General features: G+C 39.5%; 1 protein-coding gene and 1 pseudogene across 4 annotated transcripts in view; both read right to left on the bottom strand.

Moving 5' to 3' along the window:
• The window catches only part of F8 (coagulation factor VIII), a 150,926-nt gene that overhangs the window by 98,314 nt on the left and 33,640 nt on the right, over nt 1–18,972 (bottom strand). For all 3 annotated transcript variants that reach the window (XM_031660454.1, XM_031660455.1, XM_031660456.1), the window contains exons 4-6: nt 11,040–11,252; nt 8,280–8,348; nt 5,763–5,879 (exon numbers count right to left, since the gene is read on the bottom strand). In XM_031660454.1, coding sequence (XP_031516314.1) covers nt 5,763–5,879; nt 8,280–8,348; nt 11,040–11,252 — 399 coding nt within the window. The remainder of the gene's footprint in view (nt 1–5,762; nt 5,880–8,279; nt 8,349–11,039; nt 11,253–18,972) is intronic.
• Nucleotides 11,602–15,714, bottom strand: LOC101003508 (annotated as a pseudogene). Its single transcript, XR_004180560.1, has one exon. The product of XR_004180560.1 is annotated as a selenide, water dikinase 1 pseudogene (transcript).

Genomic DNA, 18,972 nt, shown 5'->3' with positions numbered 1-18,972 from the left:
AATTTATCATTTTGAACAGTTTTTTGGTGGAGTCTTTAGGTTTTTCTAGATCATGTTGTCTGCAAGCAAGGCTAATTTGACTTCTTCCTTTCCATTTCGGATGCCCTTTATTTCTCTCTCTTGCCTAACTGCTCTGTCCAGGACTTCCACTATTATGCTGAGTATGGTGAAAGTAGGCATCCTTCTGTTGTATGAGTCTTTAGAGGAAAGGCTTTTGATTTTTTCCACATTCAGTATGTTAGCCATGGGTCTGTCATTAATGGCCTTTATTATTTTGAGGTGTGTTCCCTCTATATCCATGTTGATGAAGGTTTTTATCATAAAGGGATATTGAATTTTATCAAACGGCTTTTTAGAATCGAATGAAATAATCAGCTTGTAATCCCAACACTTAGGGAGGCAGAGGCGGGTGGATCACTTGAGGTCAGGAGTTCAAGACCAGCCTGGCCAACATGGTGAAACCCTGTCTCTACTAAAAATACAAAAATTAGCTGGGCATGGTGGCTCACACACCTGTAATTCCAGCTACTCGGGAGGCTGAGGTACGAGAATATCCCTGATGAACAGCGAAGCGAAAATTCTCAATAAAATACTGGCAAACCGAATCCAGCAGCACATCAAAAAGCTTATCCACAACAATCAAGTCTGCTTCATCTATGGAATGCAAGACTGGTTCAACATACGCAAATCAATAAACGTAATCCATCACATAAAGAGAACAAACGACAAAAACCACATGATTATCTCAATAGATGCAGAAAAGGCCTTCGATAAAATTCAACACCCCTTCATGCTAAAAACTCTCAATAAACTAGGTATCGATGGAACATACCTCAAAATAATAAGAGCTGTTTATGACAAACTCACAGCCAATATCATGCTGAATGGGCAAAAACTGGAAGCATTCTCTTTGAAAACCAGCACCAGACAAGGATGCCCTCTCTCACCACTCCTATTCAACATAGTATTAGAAGTTCTGGCCAGGGCAATCAGGTAAGAGAAAGAATAAAGGGTATTCAAATGGGAAAAGAGGAAGTCAAATTGTCTCTCTTTGCAGATGACACGATTGTATATTTAGAAAACCCCATCATCTCAGCCCAAAATCTCCTTAAGCTGATAAGAAACTTCAGCAAAGTCTCAGGATACAAAATCAATGTGCAAAAATCATAAGCATCCATATACACCACTAACAGACAAACAGAGAGCCAAATCATGAGTGAACTCCCATTCACAATTGCTACAAAGAGAATAAAATACCTAGGAATACAACTTACAAGGGATGTGAAGGACCTCTTCAAGGAGAACTACAAACCACTGCTCAATGAAATAAAAGAGGACACAAGCAAATGGAAGAGCATTCTATGCTCATGGATAGGAAGAATCAGTATCATGAAAATGGCCATACTGCCCAAAGTAATTTATAGATTCAATGCTATCCCCATCAAGCTACCACTGACTTTCTTCACAGAATTGGAAAAAACTACTTTAAACTTCAGATGGAACCAAAAAAGAGCCCACATAGCCAAGACAATCCTGGGCAAGAAGGACAAAGCTGGAGGCATCATGCTACCTGACTTCAAACTACAGTACAAGACTACAGTAACCAAAACAGCATGGTACTGGTACCAAAACAGAGATATAGACCAATGGAACAGAACGGAGGCCTCAGAAATAACACCACACAGCTACAACCATCTTTTCTTTGACAAACCTGACACAAACAAGCAATGGGGAAAAGATTCCCTATATAATAAATGGTGTTGGAAAAACTGGCTAGCCATATGCAGAAAACTGAAACTGGACCCTTTCCTTATACCTTATACAAAAATCAACTCAAGATGGATCAAATATTTAAATGTAAGACCTAGGACCATAAAAATCCTAGAAGGAAACCTGGGTAATACCATTCAGGACATAGGCATGGGCAAAGACTTCATGTCTAAAACAACAAAAGTAATGGCAACAAAAGCTAAAATTGACAAATGGGATCTAATCAAACTAAGGAGCTTCTGCACAGCAAAAGAAACCATCATCAGAGTGAACAGGCAACCTACAGAATGGGAGAAAATTTTTGCAATCTATCCATCTGACAAAGGGCTAATATCCAGAATCTACAAAGAACTTAAACAACCTTTACAAGAAAAAAAAAAAAAAAACCCCATCAAAAAATGGGCAAAAGATATGAACAGACACTTCTCAAAAGAAGACATTTATGCAGCCAACAGACATATGAAAAAATGCTCATCATCACTGGTCATTAGAGAAATGCAAATCAAAACCACAATGAGATACCATCTCACACCAGTTAGAATGGCAATCACTAAAAAGTCAGGAAACAACAGATGCTAGAGAGGTTGTGGAAAAATAGGAACACTTTTATACTGTTGGTGGGAGTGTAAATTAATTCAACCATTGTGGGAGACAGTGTGGCAATTCCTCAAGGATCCAGAACTAGAAATACCATTTGACCCAGTAATCCCATTACTGGGCATATACCCAAAGGATTATAAATCATTCTACAATAAAGACACATGCACACGTATGTTTATTGCGGCACTATTCACAATAGCAAAGACTTGGAACCAACCCAAATGACCATCAGTGACAGACTGGATTAAGAAAATGTGGCACATATACACCATGGAATACTATACAGCCATAAAAAAGGATGAGTTCATGTCCTTTGCAGGGACATGGATGAAGCTGGAAACCATCATTCTCAGCAAACTATCACAAGATCAGAAAACCAAACACTGCATTTTCTAATTCATAAGTGGGAGTTGAACAATAAGAACACATGGACACAGGGAGGGGAAGAGCATACACTGGGGTCTGTGGGTGTTGGGGGGCTAGGGGAGGGATAACATTAGGAGAAATACCTAATGTAGGTGACAGGTTGATGGGTGCAGGAAACCACCATGACACGTGTATACCTATGTAACAAAATTGCACATTCTGCACATGTAACCCAGAACTTTAAGTATAATAATAATAATAATAATAATAAAATTTACTTCTTAATTTCTTCATTGACCCATTGGCCATTTAAGAGCATGTTGTTTAATTTCTGTGTTTTTATGTATTTTCTGAGGTTCCTCTTGTTATTAATTTTTAGTTTTATTCCACTGTGGTCAGAAAAGATACTTGATACAATTTCTGTTTTTTGAATTTGTACAGACTTGTTTTGGGGCCTTGGGTATGGTATATTCTGGAAAATGTTTTATGTCCTGATGAAAAGAATGTGTATTCTGCAGCAGTTAAGTAAAATGTTCAGTAAATGTCAGTTAGGACTATTAGATCTAGTGTGTAGTTTAACTCCATTGTTTCTTTATTGATTTTCTGTACGGACGATCTGCCCATTAGTGAGACTGGGGTGTTAAAGTCCCATACTATTATTGTATTGCAATCTGTCTCTCCCTTTAGATCTATTAATGGTCGCTTTATATACTTGGGAGTTCCTGTTTTGGGTGTATAGATATTTATAACTATTATATCCTCTTGGCCGGACGTGGTGGCTCATGCCTGTAATTCCAGCACTTTGGGAGGCTGAGGCGGACGGATCACAAGGTCAGGAGATCGAGACCATCCTGGCTAATACGGTGAAACCCCGTCTCTACTAAAAATACAAAAATTTACATATTTTTATATTACCTATATCCTAACAGGCTGCTGTAGCTATTACAGTTGTTGATAGATGTGTACTTTGGGCTTCATACTACAGTTATGAGTGGATTGCACACCACAAATACAGTAATAGAGTATTCTGAGTGTGTCCATGTATTTAATTTTACTAGTTGGTAAAATTAAATTAAACCAGGTTTTATACTTGAAAAGTTTTCTTTTGCACATTAGTATTCTTTTTTTTTCAGATTGTAGAACTCTCTAGCATTTCTTGCAAGATGAGTCCAGTGTTTGAGTTCACTGATTCTTTCCTCTGCTTGATCCTCTAATGATCTACTCAGTTCATCAAATGCAGTCATCAGTTTCAAGATGTGTTTTTTTTATTGTTTCAATCTCTATGTTAAATTTCTCTGAGAAATTTTTGAATCAATTTTCTGTGTTATCTTAGGTATCTTTGAATTTCCTTAAAATTGCTACTTTGAATTATTGATCAGAGAGTTCACAAATCGCCATCTCATTAGGGTTAGTCACTGGGTTTTTGCTTTGTCTTTTTGGGAAGCTCATGGTTGCCTGTTTGCTATTGTTTCTTGTGGATATACATCTATGTGTTTACATTGAAGAATTAGCTATTTATTTCAGTTTTCTCTGACTTGTTTTTGTTTTATTGGATACATTTGCTTAGTGAATCTTCACTGCTAGTTCACTGTCCTTTATTTTGGCTCTAGGTGGCACCTAAGTCCAGGTTCACCTCAGCTCTAGTTTTTTTTTGTTTTTGTTTTGTTTTGTTTTGTTTTTTTTGAGATGGAGTCTGGCTCTGTCGCCCAGGCTGGAGTGCAGTGGCCTGATCTGGGCTCACTGCAAGCTCCGCCTCCTGGGTTCACGCCATTCTCCTGCCTCAGCCTCCTGAGTAGCTGGGACTACAGGCTCCTGCCACCACGCCCGGCTAATTTTTTGTAGTTTTGGTAGAGACAGGGTTTCACCATGTTAGCTAGGATGGTCTTGATCTCCTGACCTCGTGATCCACCCGCCTCGGCCTCGCAAATGTGCTGGGATTACAGGCGTGAGCCACCGCGCCTGGCCACCTCAGCTCTAGTAAGTGGTCAGAGCCCTGCTTGTCCCAAGTGGGTGAGGTCCCAAAGGTATTATCTTAGCAGTATTGGAAGGCCGGCTAGGCATTTATGCCAAGGTGACCTGCAGGATAAACCTGCTACAGCATGGTGCTGCTGAACGGCCATTCTGAATTTGCATGTCCTTTGGTCAAGTTATAGAGTAGAATTTCCAGGGCTGGGGATGGTAGTCCTTCCTTCCTCATTTGTCTCTGCCTGTACTCTGGGATATTTCTGCCTTCAGACAGTCATGATGCTTTCTGTGGGTTAAGGCAAGGACAAATCTCCTCCCAGGGAACCCAAGAAGGTGGAGAAGCTGGTTGAACACCTCAATGTCACTTTTTCCAGTGTAGAAACCATGAGTTGGGGGAGATTTTCTATACACTTGGTGCCAGGCAGAATAGGAAGAAGGAGAGTCATGGATGTGGAAGTCTGATTGTCAAAGTTTTTGAATTTCTCTGCGGTTCCGGGAACTGTCTCATCCTCACATGTGAGCTCTCGGTTGTTGTTGGTGTAGATATTGGTACTGTACGTTTGGTTTTGGTTTTCTCTGGGAGGGAGTAAAGCGAGCCTGCCTCTATGCCCCTATTTTAAAACTGGAAATCATTTTATTGTTACTTTATTGATGCAGTATCTTCTTGAATCATGAAAATAGTAATAAGAGCTTCTGATGAGTTCTGTTCTGAGCAATAGCTCTTTTTATTCTGGGATTATTGTTTTCTTTGTTCATCTTTGCATATCCCTTCAATATTTTAGGCTCTTTTTGAATGTCTGTTCGTCCTTGGTTGCCCACTCACATTTAAGAAAAGGAAAGAAAAATCTGACTGTGGGCTGTATGTACATGGGTAAGCCTTCATTTTCAGGTGACCAAAAGAGGAATTGCCTACTATACATTAAGATCCCCAGAGGCCAGAGATCTTAAAGTATTCAGTGGGTTATATCCTCTGGGCTGCAGAGCTGTTTGTGAACTGAAGTACAGAACTCTGGTGCTGAATATGGAAGACCCTGAGGATTGTTGAGCAGATGTGTACATACCTGGTAGAGACCTGTTTACATAACCATTGACTGTGTGCATTTTAGGCCAGGCCCGAGCAGATGCATCATCCCTATCCTGCATCAAGGAGTTCTTTGTTTCTGAGTGCCAACTTTTCCCTGATGAGAGAGAAGGCAAAAATAAAGTCAGCTAAGCATGTGTCTCATGAATGACGCCCCTCCCCTTTCTCCTTCCCCACTCCCAGTGTGCTCACACCTTAAGCATTTTTGTCAGCAAAGTAGGCACAGAGCACTTATCCTCACAAAGTCAGTGTGAGGGAGGGAGAAGATAATTATCTAAAGGCAGACATCTCTTGCTCGAACTGATTTTCTCTCCCTCTATTTGTCCATGACAATAAGTGGGAACAGACAATAATAGAAGACAGAATATTAGTTAGCTTGAGGCATAAGGATTCGATTCTTTTTATTAGCTGACTTACCTAAAAGGAATCTTATGAAAATCATCCTGGGGGCTGGGCGCGGTGGCTCATGCCTGTAATCCTAGCACTTTGGGAGGCTGAGGCAGGTGGATCACTTCAGGTCAGGCACTTGAGAGTACCCTGGCCAACATAATGAAACCCTATCTCTACTAAAAATACACAGATTAGGTGGGCATGGTGGCATGTGCCTGTAATCTCAGCTACTCAGGAGGCTGAGGCAGGAGAATCACTTGAACCTGGGAGGTGGACGTTGCAGTGAGCCGAGATTCTGCCACTGCACTCCAGCCTGGGCAACATAGTGAGACTCGATCTCAAAAAAAAAAAAAAAGAAAAAAGAAAATTGTCCTAGGAAAAAGGCTGTCTGTTGGTCCCTGTCTCTGTTATAATTGTCTCATCCCAGCTTATATTTATGAAACCACAGGAACCTGAAAGCTCCCTAACACTGTCTCTGAAATTGATAAGGGCTGAAGCACTGGAAATACTATTGAAACTTTATGAGGCAGCCATTCATTTGTTCATTCATTCAAACACATATTTATTGAGCACTACTGATTGTAGGCACTGATGATAGAGAGGAAGATACAGCCTGTGCTTTCAAGGTGCTTACACTCTAGCTGGAATAGTCAGAGAACCTGATAATTATAATAAAGAGTAAAGAGTGATATAATAAAGATGAGAGTAGGGTGTTATAGGGAGCAGAGAGAAGAAATTTCATTTTGCTTGAAGGGAAAAAGATATGAGATCAAAGAAGATAAATATTAAATAAATAAAGTAGAAAATACTGATATAGTATGATAAGGAGTAAGCTCAAGATGCTGTGGAAATATAAGCAGGCATCTAATCCAGACTAGAGGTCATTCTAGGAGAAGGAGTTAAGGAAGGGGATAACCGAAGTAAGTCAGACTTAAAGAAAAAGGAGAAGCTTGCTTAGTGTAAAGAGGGAGACAGATTTTTCTAGGCAGAGGGAACTGCATAAGCAGAGGTCTCATGTAAGAAAAAGCATTCCATGTTTGGGTGACATGGAAGATAAGGCAGGAAATGGAACACAACAAGGCTGGAAATGTCACCAGGGAATAGATAATGCATTTTGCACTTTACCTTGAAATTGAATTATTTTATTTGTTTTGTTGTTTTGTTTTGTTTTGTTTTTTGAGATAGGGTTTGGCTTTATCACCCAGGCTGGAGTGCAGTAGTGCAATCACAGTTCACTGCAACCTTCACCTCCTGGGCTCAAGTGATCCTCCCACCTCAGCCTCCCAAGTAGCTGGAGTACAGGTACCTGCCACCATGACCAGCTGATTTTTTAATTTTTTTGTAGAGATGTGGTTTCACCCTGTTGCCCAGGCTGGTCTCAAACTCCTGGGCTCAAGCAATCCACCCACCTCAGCCTCCCAAAGTGCTGGGATTACAGACATGAGCCACCACACTTGGCAAACTGAAGTATTTTAGAGGCTGGAGTGACAAGATCAGATACTCACTTCAGTAAGCTTCCTTTGGGAGTTACGAGACAGATCATAAGGGTCTCAATTAAGAAGATGGCTATGTAAATTGATAAGGGGGTAAGAAGAAGATTATGTTATTGTTATTGATTACATAATGATTACATTAGGAGGAGGTGGAGGCGGAGGTACTAACACTATCGAGGGCCTACTCTATGCCACACATTGCTCTAGGTTACTTAAGTGAAAACACTCAGTGCTCACAACAATCTTATGAAAAACGTACTATTATTTCAATTTAGGAAACCGAGACACAGAGAGGTTAAATAACTTGCCAAACGTTGCGCACTTAATAATAGATGAAGATAAGAGAAAGCATTTAGAAAGTAGAGCCCAAAGTATTTGTTGATGGTCTTAATGAGGCGGATGAGGTCAATCCATTATCCAACTCCTCTATCTTCTTACCTCATAGCTGCCAATGGAACTGAGGTTACATTTTGTTTTCTTGGAATTCATTTTTAACCCCATCTCCTTCATTCCTGAACAGTAATGTAATTTATGACCTTTCTATAATCACCTCCTCTTAATAGTAGCAGAAGATTTCTTTCAGGAATCCAAAATTCAGATTAAGACTCACTAACCTTCATCAAATACAGCAAAAAGTAGTACAAATTTGTGCAAGGTCTGTGTCTTTTCCTTGGCCAGACTCCCTGAAAAAGAAGTGAGAACATTTATCTTCTATTTTAAAATCTCATGTAGGAAATTGTCACTAGCAGGAGACATTTCTTCATCAGTTACTTGAGAATAAGAACAAATGTAGTCTTCTGTCTCTTGTTAACTTTGCTTTGTTGTTAGGTCTCCTATACCAGTATTTCTAAAACTATCTGGAACAAAGAATTTTTTTTATTTCAACTTTGATGAAGACCACTACTTGCGTAAAATATGATAAAAATGAATTACTAAAGAAAAAAATTTAAAACATTTACAAAATACAAGCCGTCATACACACACATCACAGAGAAAAAGAAAAATTACAGCAACAGTACACATTGCTTCTGAAAAAAGGTGTGTATAAGCAATTAATATACATAATTTCTGTTACTCTTATAACTTTTTATACTTCTGCAATTGTAAATTAAAAGTTTTGAGTAAAATAATAATTGTCCATATTAAACATCTATACTCATATTTTTTTCAATAGCCCACAGTGCTTTTAATTATACTCACATTTTAAATGAATACCGTGTATATCAATAGCTAAAGTTTTTAATGGAACAAACTAGCTTGTTTCATGCTTTAACTGTTGAGCTTGTTGGCTATCTTTCTTAGCCTTATATATTTTTTAAATTTGGGAACTTTTGTTTGCAGGCTTATTTTGAGTAGAAAGATTTTTGTTTATGACATTTTGTCTTTCTTTCTCTCTTGCACCCTTAATGCTTAGAAATAAAAATTAGCTTGAACTAAGAAGGTAACAGTATGTGTGCTGCTACTCATCAGGCTGGGTAAAAGACATAGGTAAAGCTAACTACAGAGTTAACAACACCATTTCTCCCAAGGACACATTGCCACTGTACAAACTCACTGAATACCAACTATTTGCTTTGATTATCTCTTGATTTCTTACTCAATTGAATTGTTTGTTCTTGGAATTCACAGCCTACCAGAAATGTCTGAACTAATAGCAATAAGAATGAAACATCTCATTCTTTCCTAGGTCATCTAAATTACTTTGACATGAAGAAGCAGCTCAATTTAAAGCTCAAGCTTCAGGTAAGGGATGCCTTGACTTAACATTTCATGTCTATGTTAACTTTTTAGTTAATACTAGAGTGGGGAAAAACGTATACTCCCCCACAAGTTTGGTAACACTTTGAATTTTAGTGCCTTTTCTCTATTTACTTGTTCTATTTGCCTTTTAGAAATTTTTAAATATCTGGGCTTTGCATTTTGTCAAGGTTTTATAGATAAGTTCAATGGGAAATAAAGGGTGGAGTGTGTTTATCCATTTTACCCGGAGCTAGAACCTCTGTTGACTCTTTAATTCAACTCTGTGTCAAAGAATTATTTGGGTTTTTAACTTATTTCTTTATATGTCATATGTAAACACTAATGTTTTGATTATGTTCTTGTTCAATTAGCCTTTACATCTCATAAATAACACACTGTGGTTTTGGCACTTTCTCATTAATTATGACTATGAAACTGAACTTAGTATATGAAAAATCATAGTTTCATCTGAAACTATTATAAACTACAAACCTTTCTCATGTTCTCCACTCCCCACTCCCATCTTTTTTTTGAATCACATTCATCACCATTCAGAAAGACTATGGTGATTCCTGTTAATAAATTCTTTGCCTATTCCCTATCAAAAGGTGGAGTCCCCCTCTATAGACTGGTCTTAGTGATGCATTCTAACTAATAGAATGTATGTTATGTGAGTGATTTCCAAGGTTACATTAGAAAACATGAAACAGTTTCTAATGGGCTCTCTCAGGACCATATAAGAAGTCTGGCTACCCTGTAAGACCCATGTGAGAGAGACCATGTGGACAGTACCATCAAGCCAAGGTTAAAGACATGTGAATAAAGTCAACTCTGGGATGATTTCAGCTCTGGCCACTGTTTGACTATAGCCTCATGAGACACACCTAGATAGACCACCAAGTCAAAACACTCCCAAATTCCATGAGACCCACAGAAACCATGAGCGATAATAAGTGATTGTTGTTGTTTTAAGCCACTAAATTGTGGAGTTATGCAGTAAAAGATAACTGGAATAAGAAAAAGGTACAGTGAAGCTGATTTCACCATAAAAAAATAGGGTGAAAAACAAATTATGCAAAATTTACTTCCCTAATTTAATTTATGCTAAGGTATAAATTAAAAACAGGTTTGATTATAATTATTTTAGAATATATTAATTCAATCCAAATTAATTAATTTTCAATAACATATATAAATAAATGCTGACTTTTCTTAGATTTTTATATACTTTTGGTCTGCAAATGACAAACTAACCACCTGAACCAGTCTATATGTGTTCACCTTCATGAAGTTTTCAAGGAACATAGCTCAATGTTTGCAAAAGGCAGAGGATGGTAGAAATCACTACTGATAAAGCCCACAGATTTGAAGAGGGAAACAGTAATGCTTTGAGGAGAGAGATTTAAGTCTGGAACTCAGCTGCTCCTGATCCCAGCTTAGAATTTATTGTGGTTATATAGAATGCATATCTGCTTCTCTCAGAAACTGGATTATTCTCCTTTCTATGAGCATGATGCTAGAGTAAAGAAGCCTCTTTCAGGTTAAGGAACACAAATGCTAACTGTTATAGATAGATTCAGTTGTTTGTACTTCTCTGCTTATTTCATCTCAATCATACACTTTCATACACTTACCTTCTCTACATACTAGTAGGGCTCCAATGAGGCCCGAATTCAAGTCTTTTACCAGGTCCACATGAGAAAGATATGAGTAGGTAAGGCACAGCGGGTCAGAGGCCATTGGACCATTCTCTTTCAGGACCTGCCAGACATATGTATGGCTTCCACCAGGAAAGACTTTATCATCTTCTTTCTCCCTTTGACTGGTCTGATCATCATATTCAGCTCCTATAGCAGGAAGAAATAAAATTGTCCTTTCTATACCCATTGTCCACTTAAAGAAACATATCAAGTTTACTGTCACCAATAGGTTCTACATAAGAAACAGACTTTTTGCATCTTTGTTGTTGTTGTTGTTTTGAGACGGAGTCTCACTCTGTTGCCCAGGCTGGAGTGCTGTGGCACGATCTCGGCTCATAGCAACCTCCGCCTCCCAGATTCAAGTGATTCTCCTGCCTCAGACTCCCCAGTAGCTGGGATTACAGGCACACACTACCATGCCTGGTTAATTTTGTATTTTTAGTAGAGACAGAATTTCATCATATTGGTCAGGCTGGTCTTGAACTCCTGACCTTGTGATCCACCCACTTCAGCCTCCCAAAGTGCTGGGATTACAGGTGTGAGCCGCCACCTCTGGCCTACTTTCTGCATCTTAATTTGAAAAACTAACAAGTAGCAGCCACAAATGGGGAGAAGCCTCATATATTCCAGAGGATCTTGAGATCACTAACCGTAGTATGAGTAGTAAAAACTAGGTTCTGGTTGAGATCTCCACATTCTGTTAAATAATAAAATCGCTTCTATTATCGCATCTTTTTGCCTAATTCAATTCAACAACAAATACACTTTGTCACAGACTCTTTGGTAGGCACTAGTGAGGATCAGGAAAGGGTAAGAGAGAGAGATTTAAGAAAATTTCTTAAACTTTGTTCTTTCCTAGTGGTACAACACTATGTTTGGTGGGGGACATAGACATATAAAGATATAATTATAATACCATGTGGAAATATTCACCTATTTATTCACAAATATTTATTGAGTTCTTATTCTTTACCAGACTCAGTTACAAGCTGAAAATATAAAGATCGAGATAGAAGTCTCTGCTTATGGAGCGAGCAACCCAGTGGATTAAAAAAGTAGTAAACAAGCTTCCTACTCTTCAGTAATGCTTGATGGAGGCGGAATTTGAGATGAATCTTAAAAGATAGATATATTTGCGTTATTTTTCATGTGTTTAATATAAAGAATTTAATGTTTTTGTGAGTGGATATTAGAAAATTATTCTTGGAATTGCATTGCTACTTTCACTTTTTTCTTTCAACACACTTTTTATGATGATGCATTTTAATGTACATTACAAATTTCATGACAGTCCACTCCTACATACTTTAGAAGTCATCTTTAAAAAAAATTTTCCCACATACACAAAATGACACTAGCACACCCGATCCAGTTAATATCACCTAATATCAATGCAATATTCAAAATTTTTTTTTTTTTTTACTCAGAGGTTTCCAACACATTTTATTTTGCAGACCACTGGTTTGTAGCTTTTGAGGACCAACATCTGTATATCAATTCCTATAAAATGTCCAACCAATTTCAGTTCCATAGCAGGCTCTTCCAAACTGCACACTATGCTTACGGGTGGAGGTCCAGTTACACATGCATAAAGGCTGCCCTGCCCACTGGTTCCCAGGGGAGGTCGCGTCGGAGTTAAAGCCTCTTCCAGGAGCTTGATCTTCCCAGGGGTCATTTCCTTTGGCAAGAAGTCAGTTTACACGTGTGGCTTTGATGCCTGTGAGCTGGAAGCACCAGAAACATGCAGGATGTGCTGCTTTTTCTCTCATGAAGGTGGGCACTCGAGAATCCAGTGCCCTCGTGCTTAGTGACAGGAATCCCTCCTCTTTGCTCAGTAGGTTAAAATATAAGGAAGCCTCCACTTTACGAAACACAGATAACACCTTTTTAGGTTGCCTATTTATTCTAGAACTACAAAATTTAATTCAAGAAAATATAGGTCCCATGAAAGACTTAAAAGTTTTATAAAACTAAAATCTAGTTTTTCCCGATAAATTGTACTTTAGGCAAAACCCTCCCAATGCTTCTAAAATAATACTAAAAGGGGCATCTGATTATACAAGAGCAATTTAAAAAGTTAAATATTTATTTGAATAACAAGTTTTAAGTTTGAGCTGCAACGTTGGCAGTGCAGGTTTTTAACACAGATCACGAAAAGGGTGCACAAAAAAGTACTGGTGCAAAGGACAAAATAATGCTAAGAATTAGGCTAAACAGCTGCTGATTTTAAGAAAACAAAAGGCCTGAAATCACTATACAAAATATAAAATGTATTAAACACTACCATCCACAGAACAGTCTTTATTATTGATTATATTTAAAAATTATTTGCGTAATTATATATTGAATTATAAATGAGTATTATACATCAACCTCCATTCGGAAGGCAATTCCTTGTAGCACTATAGAACATCCAATTACATTGCAAAAAGTATCCTTTTTTGCTATTGATAAAACAGTTAATATTACTGTAAATATCAGGAAGGCTACAAAAAAAGAAATAAGATTTCTTTTTTGTCTTCAAAGGGTTTTCCATGCAGTGAAGCACTTGCCATGTTGAACTGAATGCACTACTGGAGAATGTTCTGGGTTCAAGATGCTCTTGAGAGACAAGACTAGGCTTTTCAAATCAAACACTCAAAGGAATCATGCAACCCTCCTATGACTGGGATATGACTGGGATACCATCATGTGCCACTTACCAGTGCTGGCTCTCCAGAAAACCATTCAAGACGCTTAAAAAAAAAAATCAGACTTATATGATAAATATACATAAAATGAAGACACCAACTGCTATTTGACATGACTACTGGTAATGTCTGTGCTATGTGAAAGCACCTTTAAAAAGAGCCTATGCGGCAAGAGATAAGTGTCTAAAGATTCAAAATGAATCAACAGTATTGGATAACAATATAATTCTCAACTCAGAGGCTGCCTCAAGATTAGGTGCATCTTCAGTTAATGTAACAGGAAAAAAGGCAATGGATTTTATTTTATTAATTGTATCCACTTACAAACAGACCTAAGGTCACCCCCATGTGTAGACACAATGAGATTTTTGTTGTTTATAGTCTTTAATTGAAGTGGTAAGGGAAACAGATCTATTTAAAATCAAAACCAAACAACTATTTCTGTCTAGATTAAGAGGTGGCCCCAGGTGTGGGATTCACCTTTTGAGTGGCCACTTGTGGTGCGACCTCGATGATCCGGGATTTGTCTATCATTCTTGTTGTGCGGTTGTCCTTGTCTACAATCCCAATAATCCATGCTTGGTGGCCTTCACCATATTTGGGGGACTTTATCTCTGCAGAGAACCGAGCTGCTTGCTCACGTGGTAAACAGATCAGAAGGCCGCCTGAGGTCTCTGGGCAGGTCCCGTGCATGAGGCCGAACATGTTTCCACAGGCTTTGCTCACCGCAGCCATCTTGGCCAGCACCGGGAGGCTGTGAATTACAAATGACACCTCGTTCCTCTGCTGCTTGACCAGGTTCTGCACATGGCCCCAAATCCCGAAGCCCGTGATGTCAGTGACCGGGTGGGCACTGAACGTGTGCATAAGTCCTGCAGCTGTCTTGTTGAGCCTCGCCATGTTCATCATTGCCTCCTGGTAGGCCAGCTCTACATCTTCTTGGGTGATCACTAGTTTAATCTCATTCCATTTCTCAGGAATATCCAGCCACTGGTGCACAGCCACTGCCACCTGTGTCCCCAGGGGTTTTGTCAACACCAACACATCCCCTGGCACTGCATTGTCTGGCATGATAAATTCACTGGGCTGACAGACAGTGGTAGCAACTCCTCCCAGGACAATCCAGGGGTTTAGTACTGTTTGGCCACCTGTTACAGACGTTTCTGCTTCCTCAGCTGCGTCTTTAAAACCTTCGATAATCAGAGGCATCACTTTATCCCTTTCCCTGTCAGTCATTTTATTACCGACTCCAAGGAGCATCAGCATATTGTCACATTCCGTGACCCCCGTTGTGTAGAGGTCACTGAGGACATTGGCACATGCTATCCTGCCCATCATGTAAGGGTCGTCTGCGATCGGGTAAATGTAATCTGTGGTTTGAACCAAGGAAAGCCCACCGTGCCTCAAAGGATTGACACAAGTATCCATTCCAATGCCAAGCCTTGGCATAACGGCTCCCAGAAACTGCTCATCTTCTTGGAAGTGGTTCTCTTGTAAAGATTCCAGCAATTTTTGCAGGACATCTTGGGGCACTTAGCAGCCTGTGCCCTTCAGTTCAGTGAATCTGGTTAGCCGGAAGCTTTTGTCCAATTCGTAACTTTTCAGGTTAAACGACTCCCGCACAGACATGGTTCTTGGGCCCCGCTCTCCTCACAGCTCAGCCCCTCCCCTACCTCTGCGGGTTGGCTGGGTTCTTTATGTATCGACCGGCTCGCTTTGCGCCCTCCGCCGCCTCCCGAAAACGGGCCGCGGGCCGCTCCCACAATGCACCGGGCGCGGCCGGGCTTCCTTAAGCGTCGCCGGAATAAAAATGCCGCGCCCCGCGGCTGTGGCGCAGGCCCGCGCCTGAGCGCCGCAGGGGCTCGCCTGGCTCGGCGCGGCCCTGCGGGAGCCGGGCCGCCGCGCTCCCGCCGGCTGGGCGCGCCTCAAATTTTCTCAATTGCTTCAAAGGCATCCTTTGTAGCTAGTTGGTCCAAATCAGAATTCAACCTAAGACTGCACATTGCATCTGGCTGTTTAGGCCCACACTCTCTTTTAGTAGGGAGTAGTCCCTTTTTTCCTGACACTCATTTAGTGAAAGAAAGTTGGCTTGCAGTCCTGTAGAATATCTCATGCTATTGAATATACCTAAGTTCCGATTAGATTCAAGTTAAGTAAGTTTTTTGGCTAAAATACATCAAAGATGATGCTGAGTCCTTCATATTGTGCCATATCAGGGGCAGATAATATCTGGCCATCCCATCCTTAGTGACACTAAATTTGACCCGTGGATTAGCCTGATACCTCCATTCTAAACATTTCCAGTAGCAATCAAAAAGAAATCTCTGAGATATTATTTTGGCACCATACAAATGTCAAATTCCACATCAGCAATTCACCCAATGATTGTAACATCAGCTGGATGTGTTTGAAGTCAATCCTAGACAGGATATCATTTCATTTATGAGTATTTCAATATATATCTCTATTATATAAGGGCTCCTTTTAATGCGATCATTATTTTTTCAATGATCAATTACTTTGAACTTTGACAATGAGAACCCTTTCCTGCCAGCCCCATGGAGGGTTACAGACTGTATGTAAAATGTTTAATTTTGTAAAATACATTAAGCAAAGATGACAAAATGTTAACATCTGGCAAAGTGAGGTGATGGGCACATGTTTGTTTGTTATATTATTTTCTGTATCTATCTTTGTTTGAAATATTTCATTAGGAAAAAAATACTCTTTGTCCTAAGGCTCAGATTGTGGTGGGGGCAGGGGCGGGAGCGCATGCTGGAGGTTCGATGAGAAGCTAAGAATGTGTGAAAGCTAAGAAGCTAAGAATGTGTGGATTAGGGGAAACGTAGCAGTAGAATGAAATGTAGCAGTAGAATGCTTCAATGCTGAAGGCCCACCTGAGGTGAGACATCATTCAGTGTGATTGCATGATTTTATTTCAGCTATGTCCATCCGTTTGGTTGTTGGTAGAATAGGTGGAGAACAGATGTAACCAAGGTAAGTGACCTAGCTCAGAAAGATTTGAGTCTCTTCCTCTCCAGGAATGGGTTGAACCTAGTTTTCCTTGGACAGAAGAACTTGGCCATATCTGAGATGAGCCACTGCATCAGGAGCAGTAACTTCAACATATGCTAAACATTTCACTGGAAATGTACAGATGAGTGCTGTTCAATAGAAATATAATGCAAACCACATATGTAATTTTAAATTTTCTGGTAGTCACATCAAGAAAAGTAAAAAGAAATAGGTGAAATTATTTTAATAATGTATTTCATTTAACCTAGTATATCCAAATATAAGCATTTCAACTCGTATTTATAAACAGTGAATGAGATATTTTTCATCTTTTTTGTACTTAGCCTTTGAAATCTGGTGTGTATTTTACAGTATGTCTCAAGTAGGACTCACCACATTTCAAGTGCCTGATAGCTCGTGGCTACCATTTGAAGTGTGCAGTATAGACTCTATGGCTGGTGTCCCCTCATTGGATAAGATGTGGCCATTTGGGGGTCCTGAAAGGTGTTACCTTTTCTGATGGGTTTAACTTGAGCTAGATTTTAAAATATTATTTCCCCATAATTATGATTTTAAAAGCTCTTATCTCTCTCCCTGATGTCAGCAGAAAAGAGAAAGATAAAATTGCATTGGCCACTCTTTCCTCCACCAATTTTTGGAAAATTTCACCAATGTTGAACCACGATTATATGTAACTCTTTAAGATATAGCCAAGTCCAGACTCTCCAGATTTGCCATGGCTTCCTGTCTCTGATTATACAACTACATGTTTAGGGTAGGATCAGTAGTATAGAAGGAGCAGATAAAGGTAGGTTGTCCTGCCTTTGCACCATGCCTACAACTATGAAAAGGACAAGACCAACACCCCCTTAAGACTCCTATAAGATCCATGGCCCACAAGATATGAAGTAGTAGAATCTTGATTTTATTATATATTTGGGCTCCATCCACTAAGTATAGGATTACCTGGTAATAGTAGGTCCTTTTTCTCACAAATTTCAAAATGCTGGCGGAAGTACTCTCATTGGCCTAGTTTGGGTAAGGTGCCCATCTCTGGACCAATCAACTGTGGCCAAGGAGGTGGGATACCAGTGTCAACTGCTCACCCCTAGATTAATTGCTATGGTCAGGGAGGCATGGGCTTTAAGAAAATGGCGGGTTCTGTTTGAAGTACATTCAGAAAAGCAATTCTGAGGGGGTACACAGGTGAGAAATGTTTAATTTTAGGAAGAAAAAGTGACTGGTGCCCACTGCACCCTCATTCTTGCATTGAGTATCCACTATAGGCTAGGCAGTATGTTATATGCTAAGGACACAGCAATAAATAAGACGAATTTCCCTATCTTGATATATTTATGATCTAGTAAATGTTAAGAAACACACATAATGTTCAGTTAGGACCTTAAAAGAGTTGAAAGAATTTGGTTCCAAGTCTTTGCTATTGTGAATAGTGCCGCAATAAACATACGTGTGCATGTGTTTTTATAGCAGCATGATTTATAATCCTTTGGGTATATACCCAGTAATGGGATGGCTGGGTCAAATGGTATTTCTAGTTTTAGATCCTTGAGGAATCGCCACACTGTCTTCCACAATCGTTGAACTAGTTTACAGTCCTACCAACAGTGTAAAAGCATTCCTATTTCTCCACATCCTCTCCAGCACCTGTTGTTTCCTGATTTTTTTAATGATCGCCATTCTAACTGGTGTGAGACGGTATCTCATTGTGGTTTTGATTTGCATTTCTCTGATGACCAGTGATGATGAGCATTTTTTCATGTGTCTGTTGGCTGCATAAATGTCTTCTTTTGAGAAGTGTCTGTTCATTTCCTTTGCCCACTTTTTGCACTCTAGCTTGCCTACATCAATCTCCAGACCATGTTCATTTGTATCAAAGAGGTCTGTGTGACCAGGTAAAGCAGAAAATTTGGAGATTTGGAAATTCAGGGAGATATTTTCATAGAGGTGGAAAATATAGTTGTCTGTCTCAAATCAAGATGCCCTACAAGCAAATTAACTTTAACTACCTCTCAAATAACTAACACTGCAACTCTATTGGGCTTCGTAAAACAATTATGTCCTTGGTGTGGAGACCACTAGGTCTCTCAGTTTGTTACATATGTATACGTGTGTCATGTTGGTGTGCTACATCCATTAACTTG

Source organism: Papio anubis, chromosome X (genome assembly GCF_008728515.1).
Source record: "Papio anubis isolate 15944 chromosome X, Panubis1.0, whole genome shotgun sequence".
NCBI lineage: Eukaryota > Metazoa > Chordata > Mammalia > Primates > Cercopithecidae > Papio > Papio anubis.
Note: the sequence above shows the minus strand (reverse complement) of the source record. Positions and strands in the feature narration are given on the sequence as shown.